General features: G+C 50.4%; 1 protein-coding gene across 5 annotated transcripts in view; it reads right to left on the reverse strand.

Annotated features, from left to right (window-relative positions):
• HNF1B (HNF1 homeobox B) overlaps positions 1–20396 on the reverse strand; it is a 115802-nt gene that overhangs the window by 32445 nt on the left and 62961 nt on the right. For 3 of the 5 annotated variants that reach the window (XM_059907788.1, XM_059907787.1, XM_059907791.1), the window contains 3 exons: positions 15883–16082; positions 10927–11191; positions 9235–9470 (listed from right to left, as the gene is read on the reverse strand). In XM_059907788.1, the coding sequence (XP_059763771.1) occupies positions 9235–9470; positions 10927–11191; positions 15883–16082 (701 nt within the window). The remainder of the gene's footprint in view (positions 1–9234; positions 9471–10926; positions 11192–15882; positions 16083–20396) is intronic. The other 2 variants (XM_059907790.1, XM_059907789.1) reach the window with 1 other exon arrangement.

Here is a 20396-nt window from a genome sequence, read left to right on the forward strand (position 1 = left end):
AATTAGTAGAACACAAGGGAGAAAGAATAATAACATGTTCCTTGAAAACTTCCTGATAGCATTTAACGTTGAGGGATTTTTTGGTGAACTGCATACTTTAGTTAAGCAGTATTCATGGAGGTGGAGCTGAATGACTTGTTTCTGGAAAGGGGAGAATATGCTTTACATAATAATATGTACATAAGTTATGTAGAATGAAACTAATTCCATGCTCAGCTTGAAAGTGAATAACACACTTATGAAGCAGGGGATTTATGCATGAAGCTTTTGAACAGGAAGCCCTCTACAAGAGAGGTTGTCATTCCACAAATATATGAAAGGTCTACCATGTGCCAGGCACGGGGCTTTGGGCTAGAGACTCAGTGGTGAAAAAAGCCAAAAAAAAAAAAAAAAGAAAAAGCCATAGGAGCTGGATATTTAGAGACTTCAGGGACTACCTTTTTCATGGTGAGAATAAGACTTTCTTGGTTTTTTTCTCTGTCTTTGACAGGTAGGAATGCAAACCCTACACTCCACCTGGCAGTGGGATTCTCAAGACGAAGGAGGAGAAGGCTCATTTCTGTTTCCATCTGTAAGACATCTTGAGATAAATGAAGCACCTATTTTGTGCTCACCATGCAAACTGATGTTCTCCTATGGGAGATGCTGTTCAGAGGTTTTCCATCCTTGCTGAGCAAGGACTCACTGGGCTTCATTGCCAGCCTGATCCAACAGGTGCCGACTGGAGAGAGGCACCCTGTGGCGGGCAGGGCCAGAAGGCCTGGGCAATCAGGCTGCCACTCAAAGGCCCTGAAAGTGTTAACCTCCAGCAGTTATAGGTGCCTCGTTTATACCCATTTTAAATCTGTTTATTGTGACTGGCCCCACCCAATCTGCTGGTGCTGTAAAGCTCTAATGGTCCCTAATAAAGGTGGAAGGCACACAGTTCCTGAAATGGGGAAGAAGTGAGGGAGTGAGGGAGACCAGGAGGGAGAGAGACAGATGATGAGTTTAACAATAAAGTATCACAATGGCAAAGCTCCCTCTGCTACTTCAAACAGCAGAGCCCTGGGCCCCAGTGTCCAAATAATAACCTGTCAGAGCTGAAAGGCCAGAGCTGAAAGGTCTCATTTGCCAGACTCCCGGAGAAATTAAGTGATTTGCCCAAGGTCACCCCTGCTCCTCAGTGCCTCAGGGCTCCTGGATCCGAGTCTGGGGCCCTCAGCCCAGCAGCCTCATCGCTTTTACTTCAGCGGGGGTACCATCAGGACTGTCGCCAACCCCTTGAGACTCTAGCCTTCTCCCATCTAGCCTATGATGTCCAGCCCTGATTGCATATCCGCATCTCTTAGGGAGTTTGTTGAAACTTCCCATGCCTGACCCCTTGTTCCAAATTCTGATTCTAAAAGGTGTGGATGGGGGAGACATGGGTACTTTTAATAAGCTCCCCAGATGCCTTACATGTGGCCTGGGAAGGAGATCTGAGAACCACAGATCTTGTCAATACTTGGGTTTCACTGTTCCTGATGTCTCAGATGAAAAGCAGGGTTCATAAAAAGGGAAACTCTTCCAGGGTGAAACTGCAAACCACAGCCTTGTCAAGAACCCAGGGAGAACCAAAGCTCTTCCTCTCTCTTGACGCCCTGAGGGTTCCTGAGTCAACCTAATAACCCCTTCTGGGTCAGGCACTCTGCGGGGGCACTGGGTGCATTTTATCACCTTTAAGCCCCTCAGTAGTCTGAAGGAGATAGGTATTACGATCCCTATTTTATGGATGAAGAAACTGAGGTTCAAAGAGGCTAAGTAACTTGTTTGAGGCCACACTGCCAGACAGGGACAGAACCACAGTTCAAGCCCAAGCCTGTTTGGGGTGCTACACCTTGCTACCCAGACACACCCATCTGAGTGTGGTCCTGGCAATGCACTGCCTGTGACCAGCTCGCCTGGGGAATGTGGATTTCCCTTGGGAAAGTCATTAAATGCTAAAGATCATCTGCATGCATGGTGTGTCTCCAACTTGGGAGGGACATGCAGTGTACACGTCCTGAGAAATTTCTTGACGTCCTGAGAGCACTAGAGAGGCTGAGCCTCGCTGGTCAGCTCCTCCGTGGCTGAACTCACACAGGGGTGATTTGGACGGGGCTGCTGAAGCCAGAACAGAGGGTGCTGGGGAGGTATCTTAAGCAGATGCCTGCTCTCAGGTAGAGGAATGTGGCTTCCAGAAAATCAGCCCTCAAGAGCATCTGAGGTTTCCTGCGTTCACTGCAGGAATCGTGTCTACCCCACCCCTTCTTACTGCTCTTTTGCGTGAAGTTTGGGGGAGCTTCCTTCCTAAGAACAAAGGTCATGAAGCTTCTCAGATTTGGCCTCCACCAGGAAAGTACCACACCCTCTCTAAGTGGCAGGTTCCCAGGGCTAATTACCAACGAGCAGGGGTACTCACACCTCCTTTCATTAAAGGAGAGAAGTGCCTTATTAGGTACAGGAAATTCAGGGTCATCTTATGTACCTGACCTTGCTACATGGTCATGACCTGCCATCCCCTCCACCATCCACGGTTCCTCCCAGCTTTCTCTCACTGTTTAGTGTCTTTGCACTGAAAGCCTGTGGCACTGGATATGGCACTTGCAAATGCCTTATGGATGTCACAGAGCAGTCCTTCCTGGAAGCATGAGAGCCTGCTTGAGACTCAATTACTATAAGAAGCCAGCCTGAGTCTACTGCAACCATCAAGATGAGTATCTAGTAGAACTACTCAAATCGTCTCAAAATTGAGGTTGAAATAAACCTATAAGAGGAACAGAGGTAAAGAGGAAAAAGAAACCCAAACCACTAGGCTCTGCAAGTTATGGTAATAGGTACCATTTATGAGAGCCTGCTACATCTGGGGTGCTTTGGATATGTTATCTCATTTAATCCTTCCCACATCTACATGAGCGGGTGTCTCCATTTTATGCACTGAGAAACTGAGGCCCAGAGTCCAGAGTCACACAGCTGATCAGTGGCCAAGTTGAGGTTGGGATTCAGGTCGACCTCCATACCCATGACTTTGTTGCTACGCCCACTTGGATTTATAACAGCATTTCCCCAGAGTATCTTTAGCATATATTCAATGTCGGTACTGTTGACGGTCAAGCATCTATGGTACAGCCCAGGCACTGGGATTTTTGGAAGTCCCCCAGTTGATTCTAAGAGGTGGCGAGATTTAGGAACTGTTGTCCTAGAGCACGGGTCAGCAAACTGTGGTCTGCAGGCCAAGCAGCCTGTTTTCGTATGACCCACGAGCTCAGAATGGTTTTCACATTTTTAAATAGTTTTTAAAAATAAAAAAAGAATATTTTGTGATATGCGAAAATCGTAGGAAATTCAAATTTCAATCCCCATCAATGAAGTTTACTAGAAGACAGCCATGGCCATTCTTCCACATATGGTCCATGGCTGCTTTTGTTCTCCAAAGGCAGAGCTGAGCAGCTGTGACTGAGACAGTATGGCCTGAAAAGCCTAAAATAGTCACTATCTAGCTCGTTACAGAAAGTTTGCCATCCCCTATACTAGAGTTCTTATGCACAGCTAGGACGATAAACAGGATTGAATGTATTTGACTTTATTTTGGGGCTATGTTTCATATATATATATGTTTCATATATATTTACTTTTATACGTTTCATATATATATTTTTTTCCCCTCTCCCCGTTTGTGTTAGATCTTGTGGCTTCCCGGCCAGCAGTTAGCGTCATAGACCCTTGCATAGCTCTCTGCCTCTCTCTCTCTGCACCTTTGGTGCTTAATTCTCTCCCAGTTCTTGTCAGTTTCCATCAAACCTTCAACAAACAGACTCCAAGGACACTTCTCCCATAACTTGCGGGCTGGGGCAACGTGCTTGCAGACAGCTTCCTTCCTCCTTAGATCGGACAGGAGGCATCAAGGAGTCCTTGAATTCTCTAAGGGTCCTTCAGGGGGATTAGGCACGCAGGTAGGGCTGCCTTCAGTGATAGAACTCCGGTATCTCCTTGGCCCCTTTGTGAGGAGGCTGGAGTCCCACCAGCCAGGGCAGCCGGCTTTCTTTGTATGCAGACCAGGGTTGGTCCGCTCTCAGGGGGAGGTTGCCAGCAGATTGCTCTGAAGGCTGGGCCTCTTAAGCTCATTAATATCCTGATTGTCTTCCCCAATCTAGTGGCAGCCGATGGGGTGGTACCCGCGAGATAAAATGACCTTCGAATTCAACAGATAAAATGGCAGTCAGATAAAGTCCCTACAAGGAGAACATTGGAGCCGTGGTCACCGTGGAACTCCAAATCAGTATAAAATGTGTTTTCTAAAACAGCAGATGACTCAAGGCAGGATCTGTTTCTCTTCTGAACTCAAAGAACCTGCTACTTAGGGACAATGGGGCTTATTTACTGTGGGGATCTTTGCTGCGGAGATGAATATTTTTACGACTGCCCTCATAAACCCCCTGCACTCGTCTGCTGCCCAGGGAGTGGGCGGGGCTCCAGAGGTGAGCTGAGGTGCCTGCACTGTCTCAGAAGCCCCATTAAGTTGTTAAGGCATTTAGTGCCCCAGACAGTGCCGACTGCAAGGGCAGTTCAAATCCCCACCCAGATGGGGATGGGGTTGTGAAAGAGGGGGCTTTGATTTCTGCCCTGGGCAGGGCACAGAATCCACCTTGGTCAGGGGCAACAGCTGGTGGCAGGGGCGGGGGGGGGTGGGGAGGTTGAGAGGGAGGCGGAAGCAGCAAACTAGCCAGACTGGGAGACCCCACCCTTAACCCACCTCGCAAAGCCCCTTTGTCATTCAGAGGGGAACAGTAAGAATATAGGAGAAGAAGGAACTGTGGGAGGATTGTGTGTGTGTGTGTGTGTGTGTGTGTGTGTGTGTGTGTGTGTTGATTTCCATGCCTGAAAGTCCTTAGCATCTGCGTAAAGCAAAGTGATAGTCAGTGTGTAACAGCTCAAAACCTGTCTCTGCCACTTACAAACTATATGAACTTGGGCAAATTACTGACATACGAAATATCTCACCTTCCTTGATTGTAAAATAAGGGTAAGGTTATGGATGGTGTCTACCCTACAAAGCTGTGAGGATTAAATAAGATGATGCATGTACTCAGCCCAGGGCCTGGTACCCAGGAAGCGCTCGATCAGCACTAGGTGTTCTGATTATTCAAATTTCCTCACGACCCCGCCACTGGGCACTTTTGAGATTTCCTTGGGTTCTGCAGATTCCAGTGTCAGGGAAAACCACAGCGACCACATGATATCCTGGCCCAGAGTCTGGTTTGTCTAAGACCCACGGTTAGATTTCTGCAGGCAAGTTAGGAGGAGATGTAAGAGGGGTTCAGGGGGAGGCAGGAGGCTGGATTCTCAGGTCCTCAAGCTCTGATCTGACCATGGGGGCAATCACAGCCCCTGGGCTTGGAGAGGGAGGAGTAGAATTTGACGGGAGTGAGGCGTAAGCAGCCACAGAAATAAACGTCTCCTCTTCTTGGGTAAAGAGGCTGTGTGGCTCAGGACATCCAAAGGTTATCCTGGTAGGGCTTGTTCTCGCCTCTGGGCCTCACTTTCTTACTAGGAGAATGAGCCTCTATCTCCTTCTCGAAAGATGATACAAGAGGGAGGACATTAGGTGTCGGGTGAATGAAGGCTGATGAAGACCTCTGCCCCTTCCTTGCTGTCGCAAGGCGGCCAGGTGAGTTTGCTGGAGGCGACCAGGCGAGTTTGCCACAGACTGGAGCAAAGGGGACAGTACGCAAGGCCACCGCAGATCGTGCAGCGGATCCCAGGGCTTGGGCCAAGGCTAGCCCAGCTTCCAACCCATGCCAACTTCCTCCTGCTTGGGCTGATCAATACAGATACCAGTCTCCAACCAGTCTGCTTCCTGGCCACAGCCCTGCTCTCTGACCTTTGGGGGGCCTTTCTCTTGATTCTGCTCCAGAAGGGAGGTCGGGGCCATCACTCCGGGCCTGCTCAAAGGCCTCAGAATGGGCTGTCACAGGGCCTATAACCAGGGACAGCTCCTGCTGGCGAGAGCTGGGATGGGGGGGGGGGTGCAGATAAAGGCCTTCCCGGCTGAAGATAAATGGCTGCCCGCAGCCTGCTACAGTAACTCCAGGCCCCCAAGAAGAGCAAACAAAGGGTGCCCCTGTGACACTCACTGGAAAGACGAAGCCCCATCAGAGGCAGCCAGGCTGGTTCAAAGCCCCAACTTAATTGTCAATTAAGCATGCATGAGGAAGACAAAGCCATGACAACCCTGGGCTGCATGCTGGCGTGTGATTGTAAAGTCGGGAGGGGCAACGCTGAAAACAGCTGATTCTGCTGACAGTGTGTTTGTAGGGCACCTTGTAACCAATCAGCCTCTGCTGACAGAGGCAAAGGGCTCCTCCTGCCACTCCTATTGTGCTGGACATTCCAGGACCAGGGTCACACTGTGGTCACCGTGGGCAAGTGGGCCACAGCACCGTAAGCGTGGCCGGGAAGGAAGGGGCTCAGGTACAGAAGGGATGCTCTCCTCACCAGGAAGAGGGGTCAAGGGAAAGATTTGTCTCAAAGGTGCCTCCTGTCCTCCTGGCTCAGAGACTGGTGTTTGGAGGGGAAAGTGGGGAGGGGGTGGGGACCTCATCTCCCCAGCTCAGCCTTAGAGGTTGCTAGTGCTGACTCCGGCTGTTGGCTTCTCCTCGGCCACCACAGAGCTCTTTTCTGCAGCCAGGTAGGTTTGGGGCTTACTTAGAGACCATACCTTGGTTGTAAGGACCGTGATGGGAAATATATCGTGAGAAGTTCAGATCAAACCTTCCCTGAGCGCCGGGCTTCAGCCTGCCGTCTGGCTGGCCCTGGGCGCACTTCCTAGGAGCCTGCCACAGCCCATGCGCTGCCTCCAGCAGCAGCCTTCGAGGGGGGCAGGGCCTGATCCCAGCATTTGCACCCCAGCCCCAGAACACACCTCACTGCCTCTTAGGGACAAGGCCTGTGTATGAAATTGAAAAGGAAATAGATTTCTGCTGTCCGTCACTCTTTCCACTGCCGCTTGTTTAGCCTTCTGTGATAATAATAATGATAATAGTAGTTATGGTTTATTGGGAAAGATGGTGTTTACACACTCTCTCGTTTAATTCTCACATGGCCCCTATGAGGTGGGTACTATATCTCCATTTTACAGACAGGAAACTCAGACTCAGAGAAGTTATGTGAACTGGCCACGCTGCAGTTATGGGAATTAGAACCAGGTTAGAACCAGGATTCAAAACTAAGTCCAGAGAATCAGTCCCGGGACTATTTTGATGAACCCTGAATGGAAATTAACGGAGAGGGGGAGGTAGCCACTGAAAATACACAGTGGCCCATAATTATTGCTCCATAAATAGCTAGAAAGACGGACAAACCCCCCAACGATAATCTTGATCCCCAGCCAGTTCTAGGGACTCTACGCCAGCAGGAGGTCTTCCCAACAAGACCATAAGCCCCCAGGGGCAGGGACGCGTGCGTGTCTTACTCATCACTGACATGGTGCCCGGACTCAGCGCGTGTCTGTGCTGCAGGAAAGTACAGGGTGGGAATCGGCAGGCCTGGGTTCTAGCCCTTGTTTGGCTACTGTCGCCCTGTGGAACTCTGCAAAGTCACTACCTCTTTCTGGGCCTAAGTTTCCTTCTTCCAAGTTTCTCCCAGTTCTAATATTCACTGATTTTTAAAAAGGTTGCGACTTCCGGGGACCCTAGAGAATCCACTTCCAGTGGGATACGCCTCCTCAGACGGCTCAGTGGTGTCTCAGGGCCGTGTTTCCCGCCTGACCCCTGCCCTGTCCCTAGTACCTGCTCCAGCCCCTCCAGCCCCGCCTCTCTGGATCTCCTGTCACCATACAGAATGCCTAAGCCAACAACTGCCTGGTGACCTCACCACAACCCCAGCTTGTCAGAAAGCTGCCGGGCCTTTGTTTGGCTTGCAGGCTCCCTGACTTTGGTGTGGAGATCACAGGTCCCAGCACAATAGCCATTGTCTTCTCAGTAACGCCCCTAACCCCAGCCACGCCCCCCGGAGCTCCCCGCTCCAGCTCCAAGGATTACTACTGCACAGGGGTACGTTACTTTGCCGTCAGGCCAGTGTTCATCTGGAGGCTTCTCTGCCTCTCAAGAGTAACCCCAACTTTCTTCCCGTGTGGCCGAGCCCTCCCCTTCTGTGGCAGCGGGACCCAGAAAAGCTCCCCTCCCTGGCCCCCCAGGCTTCACGCTGGACAGTAGCAGGCTCCCAGAGACACTTGAAGGGGTCATGCTGGGGGGATGGGGTGCAGTGTGGAACAGATGCTTGGAGACGGCCCAGCTGCTGGCTCTGAGCCTGTGCCCCCAGCACTTAGGTCAGCGCCCAGGTCTCAGGCCTCTCCCATCAGAAGGGCAACCAGCAGGCGAGGGGACGAGCAGTTTCAGAACCGTCCCCCGAGTTAGAAATGGTGCTCGGCTCTCCTTCTGCAAACCCTTCCCCGGAGCAGGCAGCAGACTGTGCCGCAGTCTGTCTACACAGGCACCAAACCGACCTCAGTAAACACATCCACTCCGGGAAGCCGGCTCTCCTGGGAGCACGAAGCCCCAGGGGGAGATGTACTCATCCCATCCCCAGCCTATGCCCGCCGCAGCCCTCAGCCTATGCGGGTGCTTTCCCACCAGGAAGGTGTAGGCTTCCATCCTGCCAAGCCCACCGCCCAGAGCAGAGGCACCTAATCCCGGCCGGGGCCTGGCACACGGCAGCACACATACGTACTCAACCAATTTTGGCCAACTCATCACCGCCAAGATTTCAAGTGACCCGCCCTGCCCTAACTCTGGCGGAGCACAGACGCCAACAAGCAGAGTGGCCCTTCCCCAGAGGGCCCTGGGCTCCTCCCGCGGCAGCTGGACAGAGCCCCGGGGATGCACCTGGATGGGGTGGAGGAGGCGAGCCCTCTGCCTGCGGCGTGGACCGGGCACACCCGTGAGGCAGCCTGCTCCGTCTCATCCGGTGGTGGCCCTGACCCGCTGAGTCAGCAGCTGCAAGGGCAGAAGAGAGGAGCCTGGAGAAGAACGAGGCGGGCGGAGGGCTCCCTGGAGGCCGAGCAAGGAGTCAGAGCAAAGCCAACTAGAGCCACACGCTCTTCTCACGAGAATATTCCAGCAGCAGGAGGAGGCCAGCCCTAGGACCATCCAAAAGCACTGCCTCCTCTGAGATACGCTGAGCGCCGTGGGGAGAAGCCGGAGGGTCGGGTCGCCGAGGCAGTGGGGCCCGGCTTACCTGGCAGCTTGTTGGGAGGGGAGGTGCTGGGCTGGTGCGGGGGGGAGCCGTGGGAGAGCAGCGGGTTCAGGCCGTGCGTCTGGCTGGAGCTGTAGGCGTCCATGGCCAGCTTCTGCCGGAATGCCTCCTCCTTCCTGCGGTTCGCGAACCAGTTGTAGACGCGGACCTCAGTGACCAGGTTGGAGCCCAGGCCGTGGGCCTTGGAGGGGGAGACACCTCGCTGCAAACATTCCGCCCTGAGAACAGGAGGGAGGGGAGGTGGTGAGCAAGGGTGGCCCGGGGCTGGCCCGCCGGCGTTTGGCCCCAGACGCACAATCACGGGGGGCCTTGGCAAGGAGGGCGAAGAGGCCACGGATAGAGTGGGGGAAAGCCTGTCCTGAGAAAAGGCCAGCCCATGTAGTTATCTGATGAGACGGTGGGAGTGGGGCGGAACACAGGTCTGGAGCAGGCTCGCTGCCCCGGGAGTCAGGGGCGCAGCCTCTGGTGTGGCTCCTGAAAAAGAGAGGAAGCCGAGGGGCAGGCAGCTCAGGGAGAAGGTCCAGGTGGGCCTCCTGACTCCTCCTGATGTGGTTATTCTTCCCACCCTACAAAAGGCAAGCTCCCGGCTCTGTCTAAGCCCTTCCAAAGCACCCTGAAACGACTTCTGGTCCTCTGGGGTTTGGACATCCCACCCAGGTACCAGGGAAGCGAGATTCCTTATTCACACAGCAGAACCCCCTCCAAGGGGCAGGCTGGGTGAGGTATAAATGAGGACACGCAAAAGACGGCTGGTCTCTAGTTTTATCACTGCTGATGAAACCCCAGTGCCAGACGTGAGAGAGATTCTTAGACACCAGTGGATACTGGGGGGTCCTTCTCATCAGCAGGGGGCCAGAGCACAGCGGAGGACGCTGTGACATGTACGGGCAGATCGTTTCGCCTCCCCACTCCCCAGCCTGACCTCCCTGGCTGTATCCTCCCACTGCCAGAGCCAGTCCAGCCCAGAGAGAGGTCTTAACCAGAGCAAAGAGCAGATTTTTTAAAAAGTCAAGGTTGGAGTCAGGGCGGATGGGGCAGGAATGAAGCAAAAAGATATCTTGAGGATTTCTAATAGTTTTCTTTAAAATTCCATGTTGTTAAGAACAAATGAACTCTACAAAAAGAACTCTAATCAATGTGGGCAGAGTGGAGGGAAGACCTGAGTAATTCTTGCTCTCCTGCTAAGTTTCCTTTGAACCAATGTGTGTACAACATTTGGTCGAGGCCAAAGCCAGTCTGTGGCTAAGGGATAGCTTTTCCCTGGTCTGTAAGGGAGGTCAAACACATGATTCTCCCTTCATTGGCATCATATTTTAGACCAGCATTCTCCAGCATTCTCTGGGATAATAGTTCATAGGGGTATACCACAGAGAGACCTCCCATGGTTAACAACCAATTCAGCAAAGTGAAGAGGGCTTCTTGACTGCAGGACTTCTCAGAGCCTTTAAAATATTAATGTATGCCGTGACTCCCTAAGAGGAAGTATGCAGAATGATGCTTCTCAAACTGCTTTATTAATGGCTTGAAATGAGGGTTCTGTGGAACACACTTTGGGAAACCCTGATTTGGCCACTTATCTGGATAACTAATGTCTCAATATTCCAGGACTGAGGGGATGGAGGCTCGGGTCCATGTGCTTGCCTGCCTGCTCGGGTGAGCTTCTGGTGGTGTTACCTGTTGCACTCCTCCACTAAGGCCTCCCTCTCTTCCTTGCTGGGGTTCTTTTGCCGGTCGTAGGCCTGGTACAAGATTTGCTGGGACGCGGGCCCCCATTTGAACCGGTTGCGACGCATCTTCTTGTTGGTGGGCTCAGAGCAGGCATCATCGGACTGCCCAGGCCCCTGGCTCTGTTGACTGAACTCTGGAAAGAGAAACAGCAGCTGATCCTGACTGCTTTTGTCTGTCAAATTTCCAGAACTCTGGACTGTCTGGTTGAATTCTGAAAAGAGAAAGGAGTAGATTTGATAGGGTCTGTAGCCTTCACTCAGCAGACACACAGACAGATAGACCAATGGAAAAAAAACACCTTTATTCCTCTCCCCTGAGCTTTGGGATCTGCTGTTACTGCGGATGCGGGTGCAGGGGGTAGGCTCGGCTCAGGCCCCTCACTGCCCACTTCTGTTGGCTCCACCAAAGCCACCCCTTTCCTTTCTTTGGAGGAGCTCAAACGTGGCCGACCATTGTTTGCAGGACAATTTATTATTATTATTATTTCATTGGCTCACTGGTTCTCAGACATGAAGCAACACTCTGAATCCTGAACTCTTGTGTTTTGATGTCAAGGAGATGAACTCCATCAAGTCTCAGGTCTAGGGGAAAAAATGCTCAAAAATACAATTTGCACTTAGACAAAGTGTTCAGAGGCTGAAAATAGCTCCCCCCACCGCTCTCCTCATAATTCCTAGGGATCAACATTACAGTGTTAACGCTCTTTGAAAAATCCCAAACCCCAAATCTTTTGACTACTGCTTTGAAATAAATATAACTGGACCTTTGTATTGGAAAGAGAAGAAGCTCTTTAGAGCTCAGATCATTTCCGAGGCAATGGTGTGTGTGTGTGTGTGTGTGTGTGTGTGTGTGTGTGTGTGTCCAGGGGTCCATTTAGGAGGGAAACAGCCCAAGAGGGAAAGGTCTTACAGACCTGCCCTCACATTTGAAAGATGGGAAATGCAGGAGGTAGCAAACACAGTACCTTCCTGGGAATGGCATTTAATGAGTTGGAGAAAGGTAAATATAGATGGCATGATGTCCCTTGTCAGTCCAATTCCCAGGACCCAGGCACACTGTGACCCTCAATATATTTTGGTTGAATGAATGAATGAAAGACGGCAGTTCGCCTGACGGTGATTCCCTAGCCTTTGTGGCTGCAATGAGATTTGATATCTGCTCATGGAAGAGGCAGCCTCGTTGTCCTCTTCCTCACATGTGCGTGAAAAAGGGTTCATCAGGGTGATTAATTCCATTTTACAGATGAACAAGCATAGAGGCCAAGGACCCTGCTGAACAAGGACACGTAACGGATTCATCTCCTAACTCCTGGTCCCTGGGTTCTGGACCTTGATGTTTTTCTTCCTTGGTTCCTGGAGTCATCCCCACAGGTCTCAGAAAATCCTCAAGGTCCAAAGTCAGGCCACTACTTAGTGCTTGAATCCCGTCCACAACACCCTACCACGTGGCCTTCCAGCCCATCCACCTCCAGCAATGGGGAACTTACTACCATCTAAGGATCCCATTATGGGATCCAAAATGGATTTCCATTTTGGTCCATCACAAGGAGCCGTGGGCCCCTAACAAGCCTGGACCCCAGATGCAGGTGGTGTTGGCCTTTGTTTAACCAGTTGCTGATTGGCCAGGTTAACGAGCTGTCTCCCAGGTAGATGGACTGAACGTGTCACTGGGGCCTTCGATTTGGGCCCCATCCACTTTGGATGATTCTCAGGCCACTTAGGGCTCTGTTTTCACTGGTTCCCAACAATTCCTTTAGATACCTGAGAATGTCTCTGCCAAATTTACTGGCAGGAAGTCACTGACTCAATGAAATAATGTAGGGCCCCAACCAAGTTCCTTAATTCCTGGTCCCTCAGCTTCCCCGCCTGTGGAATGGGACTGGGTGAAGACCTACGGGCACTAAATAGTCTTTTAGAACATCTGCCCCTAGTCAGGATAACGGTGATGATAATGATTATTACCCAAGTTCCTACGGAAGTTATACTTTTCAAAGTGCTTTTACACTTCCTATATTATTTGGTCTTCATAGCAGCCATCTAAGTACAGTGACTTTGGGGAGGATCACAGTGGGAGAAGGAAGTCCCCTGCTCAGTGGGTGTCTGTCTCAGTGACTCCTCTCCTCCCTGTGGCCCTGTGGAGTTACCATGAATAATAGCCAAAGCCAGTATGGATGATCCCAAGGACCCAGGATCAGTTTGAGGTTCCTCATTTGATGTGAACAGATGTCATCACAGGGAACATTTATTGAACCATTTCTACAGTGAGGTATTATATAGAATCCTCCAAATGTATCCCTTCATCTAATTCTCACACCTCTCTGTGCAAGAAGTATTGTTATCTCCATTTTACAGATGAAGAGATTAAGGTTCAGACCAGTTAAAGTTGCATGGGCTTGGGGCGGGAGCCAGGACGTGAACCCAACCTGTAGACGCTAAACTCATAACCATTGCATCACCATGCGTATGCATGGTGATGCACCATATGCATCACCTCTCGCTTGAAACAAAACCCAAACAACACACCCACAAAACCTTCCAACTGGCCTTGGGTAGAGGTAACTGAACTGACTCCTGAAGTTCTGCCTGTGGTGGGTGCGAGACACGCCCGCAGTTGCCCACACTATGGGGGCTGCCTCTGGCTGTTGGCTGCCCATTTTGAAGAACTAGACTCCCCCATGTCCTCCATCCACCACCAACTCTCCCCCACTTCCTTCCAGATAAATTGGGGGAGGGGCACAGAAAATGTTCATTGCCCATAAAAATGAACTTGGAGAAGTTGGCTTCGGCAACCTCTTTACAGGCTCAGGAGCCAGCCTGGACAAGGAGATTCTATCTGCACAGATGGGTTCATGAATATTACCATTTATTATTTTTAGTTTCTCAAGAAAATTTATCATGTGTCATCTTTTTTTATCTTCCCCACTCTCTCTTACCACTTGCCACGTTCACTTGTGTCCCTCTTTTATTCATCTCACTTCCTATATTTTATCCCATGCGTGCATGTCTTATATTCATCCTTTAAGAATTGGTTGAAATGTCGCCTCCTCTAGGAAGCCCTCCGTGATGTCTCTAGGCAATTTAGCAATTCCTCTGCTGCCCCTTGTGTATACTTTTATAACAGCTCTTAGGAAGCAGCTGTCATTATTTTTTCAAACATCTCATCTCCCTCATTAGGTTGTAAATCCCTGGAGAAAAGGACCTGTGTATCTCACAGCCCAGCAAGTGCTTGGCACCTCATAGGTGCTCATACAATATTTACAGAATGAAGGGATGCTTTGTAAGCTTTATGCCTCATGGGACTTTAAAACAATAATAATAATTTTAAAATCCTTTGCAGAGACTGTCATACATTTTTGCAAAATGTCATTCTCAAGCATCTTGAGAAACTTTTTGGGACTTTTGTCTTTTTAGAAGCTTCCGGCTGTCCTCCTTCTCCTTTCTGAGGGAAATCCCATGGCACACAGAGAGGTAGCTCAAACTGGAGATGCTGCCTGAGGCTTGTATTGGAATGAGGGTGTGTCCCAAGGGTTCTCTGGCCTTTGGAGACTGTGGCTCCTGAAAAATTTTCTTGGGCTTTCCAGGAATTACAGGGAGTTGCTTCATGTCAGACACACAAATTCTTAAAGACCTAGGCACCATGGATGGTGGATCATCCCAGAGTTTAAAAGGGGCCTCTTCCCCTCAGTAGCAAAGAGCTCTCACTTTGCTTCTTCTAACCTACCCAGCTAATGCTTCCAACAAAAGAGCGAACCACCACAATATGAGATGAACCCTTAAACCGTTTCCCTCCACCTTGAAGTCCTTTCCAGCCCACAGACATTGAGACAATAAATACTGAAACAATCACTTCAGGTCAGTGTGTGACAGAAAACAAGAGTGATTTTTAAAAGTAGCCCTCCAGTGAGAGGGGAAAAACCCTGCCCAGAAAGTGGTAGAAACTCATATCTTGACAGAGAAGCCCACGGCCCAGAGGATAGTGTGTGGGAGGAGTGAAAGGTCATATAAATTTTTCCTAGAAAAAGGGCTGGATCGAAATAATCAAAGTGTAATGTAAAAGTATACCTTCCTAAAGTAAAAACAGTAGGTCACTGATACTCTTATCATTGAAAGGCAGTTCAAACTTCCCTAGACTTCAAAACAAAAATCTTTGTGTTATTGGGTAGAAGAAATCTTGGGACAAAAAGGAAATTTGGGAATGACAATGGGAATGACAAGAATTCATGGGTCAGAGTTGCAAATGCAGACACTTTTAGTGTGTCCTGCTTTAGCTAGAAGCAGCTTCTTCCTCCGATAGGCTCACTGGCTGGGGGTCTCAAAACTCTACCGATTCTGGTAAATGTGAGCAAGCATCTTAAGTTGCTTCAGAACTCAGTTGCACCCCCCTACCCAACCCTCCCAAATAACAGGATCAGGTTCTGAATACATCTATATATATACAAATGCCTTCTATTTTTTATACTGTTTTCAGAGAAGAGGAAAATAATGATAATGGTGATCAATATTATTGATTGCTACTAAATGTCTTCCTTGGAAACTGATCCATGGTCATGTATCAAGGGGAGATGCTTGGCTTACTTTGGGGACGATACTCCACTGTTACCCACTTGGTTTCAAAGAGAAAGATGTTGGAAGCAGGGACCAAAATATTCAAGGTGCACTGCACACACTGAAGGGCTTGTCAAAGCAACTGGCTGGGTACTAGGGGATCGTGGGAGAAGAAAATGATGTAAGTCAACCCATTGTGCAGCAGCTCTGAAGGCCAGATCCACATGCCAGCTTCCTTATATTTGCCAAGTGCTACGCAGACCTTGTTGATGAAGAGGAAACTGAGGCATTCCACAGGGGTCAGAGTTAGGGCAAAGGTCACTCCTGGTTGAGGCAGAGGCAGGATGAAAGCACTTACGTCGGAGGATCTCCCGTTGCTTTCGGACGTACCAGGTGTACAGGGCGGCGCGCTTCTGGGTCTTCATAGGGGTGCCCTTGTTGAGATGCTGGGAGAGGTGTGACTGGTTCAGGCCGGTGACGTCGACCACCTCCCTCTGGGGGATGTTGTGTTGCTGCATGTAGCCCTTGATCATTTTGGCAGCCCTCCAAGGGTCCTCGCTAGACAGATAAGCAGATGGTTAGGACGCTGGTAGAAGAGGTCGGGGAGAAAGACCCTCTTTCTAGAGGTTTTACCTAAACTCTGTGTAAAACTCTGACCTTCCCCTGTTTCTCCTCCTGTCCAAGTTACATCCTGGGGAGAGGCCAACATAGAACCTAAACAAAAGAGGAGATGAAAGCGCCTATATAGTGTACTCCATCCCTTTCATCTGAGATTAGGAGGGCAAAGAGGAAGATGATTTCCCTGCTTCAGGAATGGGAAAGCACCCCAGCACTCTCTCTTGGGAAGCAGAAAGAGAAGTTCCTGCTTTATTTTGCTTTCCTTCACTTTCCTGGAATGTGAGAGACTTAAACAACGGCAAGAGGCCCACTGGACAGTGGAGGTGCCATTAGCTTGGGGCTGGGCTGGCTGATCCGACAGTGACAGAGGGCAGAATCTCTAAATTCACCTGGACTGCTCCCGCATTATTTTCCTTCAGAATGGGTGTTTCCGTTTCTTGTCTTATAAAACAGGAGTAAAACTTTTGTGTCCACCTCCTGAGAAGCAAGGAGGACTTCTTAGCCAAATGTTAAACAGTTTTCAGAGTTTCAGAAAAGTTTTAAGAAATGATGTTCCTCCCTGGGGCTGAAGAATCACTGCACTGAGTTGAGGCCAGTAAAGTTAAAAAAAAAAAAAAAAAAAAAATCTTCACAGCCCCGCCTCTCAAATAAGACCAAACGGAGGGAGAATAATTTCAATTTCTGAATAAGATATGAATGATTCCAAATGCGATGTTTTCTTGTATTCTTACATTTCTCCTCTGACAGGGTAAGAGTGTCTGGAAGTTAATCTTTCTCATACATTTTAAGCTTGGGATAAGGACTTACATTTCTCATAAACACAGGTAATGCAAAAAACTTCTTTAGAACACTGTATTAGTGCCTTTGAATTTATTCCAAATGTTTTCAACTTTGCCAATATCTTTTCTTGCTTACTGAATAGGTGACTTAAAAGTGAGAGATATAATTGAAAGCAGAAATTAAGAAAACAGTGCACAGTATAAAACAAAAATATTCAAGAAGCAATACATCCACATATACTATTTGTTTAATGCAGCTACATATTTAACTTAAAAAAAAAACAGCATCCCTTTACTGTATGTTGATGTATATAATAGCCTGACAGAACATGAAAAAAAGTGAAGGGAAAAATTAGTTTCAAAGGTAATAAAAAACAATGCTGAAAAGCAACATTTACAGTGTTGCAAATGAAATAACCGATTTATTTCTAAATGGTATTTATAATATGTCAACTAAAGTTATGTTTGTGTAATTAATTTTTAAAAATCTAGTAATTAAACTGAGATTTTTGTAAGCATTTGAAAGATTGTGATCATTTTAGCAAGTCTTTAATATTAAATTTATGAAAACACAGGCTTTGACAGACATGTTTTGAGAAATGCAAACAAGATTAATTACATATAGCTTAATATATTTCTCAAATATTTATAAAGGTACTTCCACGTAATACAACATAATGAAGTAACAACAGGAACAAAAAATGAGGAACTGCGTCCCGGTTTCAAGCATGGAGAATTCACCTTGAGTAAGAGGAAAGTAATGTAACATTTTGCACATACCCGTGTAAACATCAGAGCTCATTTAAAATCTTATTTCTGGTGAATATTTCCACAGATATTTTTAGGGTAGAAAAACACCTTCAACGGATACCAACAATAGCTTCGAAAGTTAGAAAAAGTATTTGGATTTTAAAAGTTAATGCTGCTTCAACAGATTCTTTGACTTTTTTGGTTTTGTTTAATATGTTTTTACTTGTATTTATTTCGTGTGTCTAAGAAACCTAACTGAAATAGTGTAATGTTCTAAGAGCGAATGATTCCGTTAAGAGTGAATTAGCTTAACAATTGGGAAGGTTAAAAAACAAACAAACAAACCAGTAAAACCTTATAAACGATAGCAAATCTTTCAGCCCGCATTGAAGGACCAGAGTTGGGGATAAGATGGCGTAGTTACACCTTTACAGCTCTGACCACAGAATTCTCATGCATTCACCGGGAAGAGCCCCGAGAGTCGGTTACGTTTTGAAATTTGAAAATACAGCCCGTGATCAGGGGTTCCCAACCCCGATAAACACACAGAACGGGAGAAGCGCGCCCGGGCATTGTGCTCAGGACGCAGGTGTCAAGCGCCCGACCTCGGCGCCCGCCTGGCCAGCCCAGCACGCTCCTTTCCAAACAATGCCTCGGCCGCCCACAAGCAGAGAGGCCCTGGACCCCGTCTCAGATCGCCGTGATTCTTCTTTAAGAAGCCTCAAGCCCGGCCTCTTGGGAGCAACCAACTTCCCAACTTTCCACCGCGTGCCAGCCTAGACCTGGGGCCGGGGACCCGGCAGCGCGCAGCCCCCGGCCTGCTTTTCTCGCCTTTCTCTTCCAGGAGATGGAAAGAGCGGCCGGGCGCTCCCCAGAGTGACTTGCCCTGTTCTTTTCTTTCCGCCTTAGGGGAGCGAGGTGGGCCAAAAAGGGAGTGCGTGCGTCTGGCGGTCAGCAGCCGACTGTGCAGTGACCTGGGGACCGCTAGCGATTTCTTGAAAAATTGCTTTAATCAAGTCCGACCACTCCCGAAGTTGGGGGAGGGAAGGCAGCAACCGCTGGGGAAAGGGAGCGAAACCTTGGGGTCTGTCCTGCGTCCACCCGCCCCAGCGGGGGTCTCGCGCCCCCTAGCCTCGCTCCCCGCCCCCTGGAGCCGGGGGCTCTGCTCAGCGAAGAGCGCTGAGGTCCGGGGCTCCGGGCCGGGCCTGGCTCTCTGCCTGCCGGGCCTGCGGCGTCGGCGGCCCTGGGGCAGCCCGGGTCCGGCGCCGGGTCTCCGGGCGGCGCGGGGGCTCGGCTGGGAGGGCCCGGCGGCGCGGTGCGTGTGCGCGGGCAGCGGCGAGCAGTCCCGCGTCCGCGTTCTGCTTTTCCTTCCCCCTCGAAGCCGCCGCGTTTACAACTTCACCAATGAATAACCCGCCTCTCCGTTCAACCTAATCACGACTTTTTGTGTATCTTTCTGTTGATGATTTATAGAAATAAATTAATAACACCCGAACTCCACGTGCTGCAGTTTATATTACATCTCTGCCGCGTCCGGCCCGGCGCGGGGCTGGGTGCCGACGGGCGCCCCAGGTCGCCTCGGGCTTCCCAGGTCCTTCCAAATCCCAACTGGAAGGCGGGCCGCCTGCGGCCAGGCATATGGGCCTAGGTCCCAGGGTTGGGGGGGGGGGGGCCCGCCGGCGGGCAGCGGGAGATCGGTCGGTCCGCTGGGCCCGGGTCAACCTCCGGGCCGCCTTGGCGCCCCAGCCGCTCCTCTTCAGACCCCTCTCACCTTCCTGCACCCTAACCCCGGCTGGGGAGAAACCGCCGCCACGGGCGAAACCGCGAGGGAAGAACCTCAAACCTCAGAACTGTAGCAACATACTTTCGGGAAGTAAAAAAAAATCTAGAAATTCCCCTGACTGTTTTGCTAGAGAGTTAGCCGCCGGGTCCCCAGGTAGCAAATTCAAATGCAAGGTCATATCCCATCCCAAACTGCCACTGCGGGCGGGTGACCGAGGCTGCCCGAGTCCCCGGCGCGACTTTGGTCCTGGCCCTGCCTAGAGACCGCGGCTCTGAAGGGTCTGAGGCCAAGCGAGGGACTTGGTCCTAAAGCAGAGTGGCCGGGAGCGACGTGCGGTCTAAGGGGACCGCTCGGCTCCTTGGATAATTAGTAACCAGCTGTCAAAGCCCTGGGCCGCTTGGGAAGTTTTAGCAAACGACCCGGGGCCGGGAGATAGACCTCCCGCCAGCCTGCCTGGATTCCCCAGGGACGCCGGGGTGTCGGCGGCGAGATCCGGAAACGCCCTCCTTTCTCCCACCAAATCCGCTGCGAACTGGGGTCTTGGCCGCATTTTCCCCTCGCTTGCTTAGTGACGTGGTTTCTTCTGCCGCTTGAGGATCCACCCTAACCTGACAACGTGCAAACATTTCCTTTCGCGAATCTAAACGGGCTTTGGGGATTCCGGATAACCCTGGGGTCTCGCACGGGCGCTGCAAATGGGAGTGCACTCCAGAGAAGTCGCGCCCCAGATCCCGTCCCGGGTGCCGCCTGTCCCTCTGCTAAGAGCGGCAGGACGCCGTGCGCCAGGCCGGGTGCGTTTCCCCGGACCGCGGAGGCGTTACCTCGGAGAAAGGCTTGGCCTGGGGCTGATGCGGGCCCGAGCCTGGTCTCCTGGGAATCTCAGCGGTTTCACTGCGCCCACTCGCACCTTCCGCCGCGTGGGCAAACCTCCGGGCAAAGGGC

Source organism: Balaenoptera ricei, chromosome 20 (genome assembly GCF_028023285.1).
Source record: "Balaenoptera ricei isolate mBalRic1 chromosome 20, mBalRic1.hap2, whole genome shotgun sequence".
NCBI classification, from domain to species: Eukaryota; Metazoa; Chordata; class Mammalia; order Artiodactyla; family Balaenopteridae; genus Balaenoptera; species Balaenoptera ricei.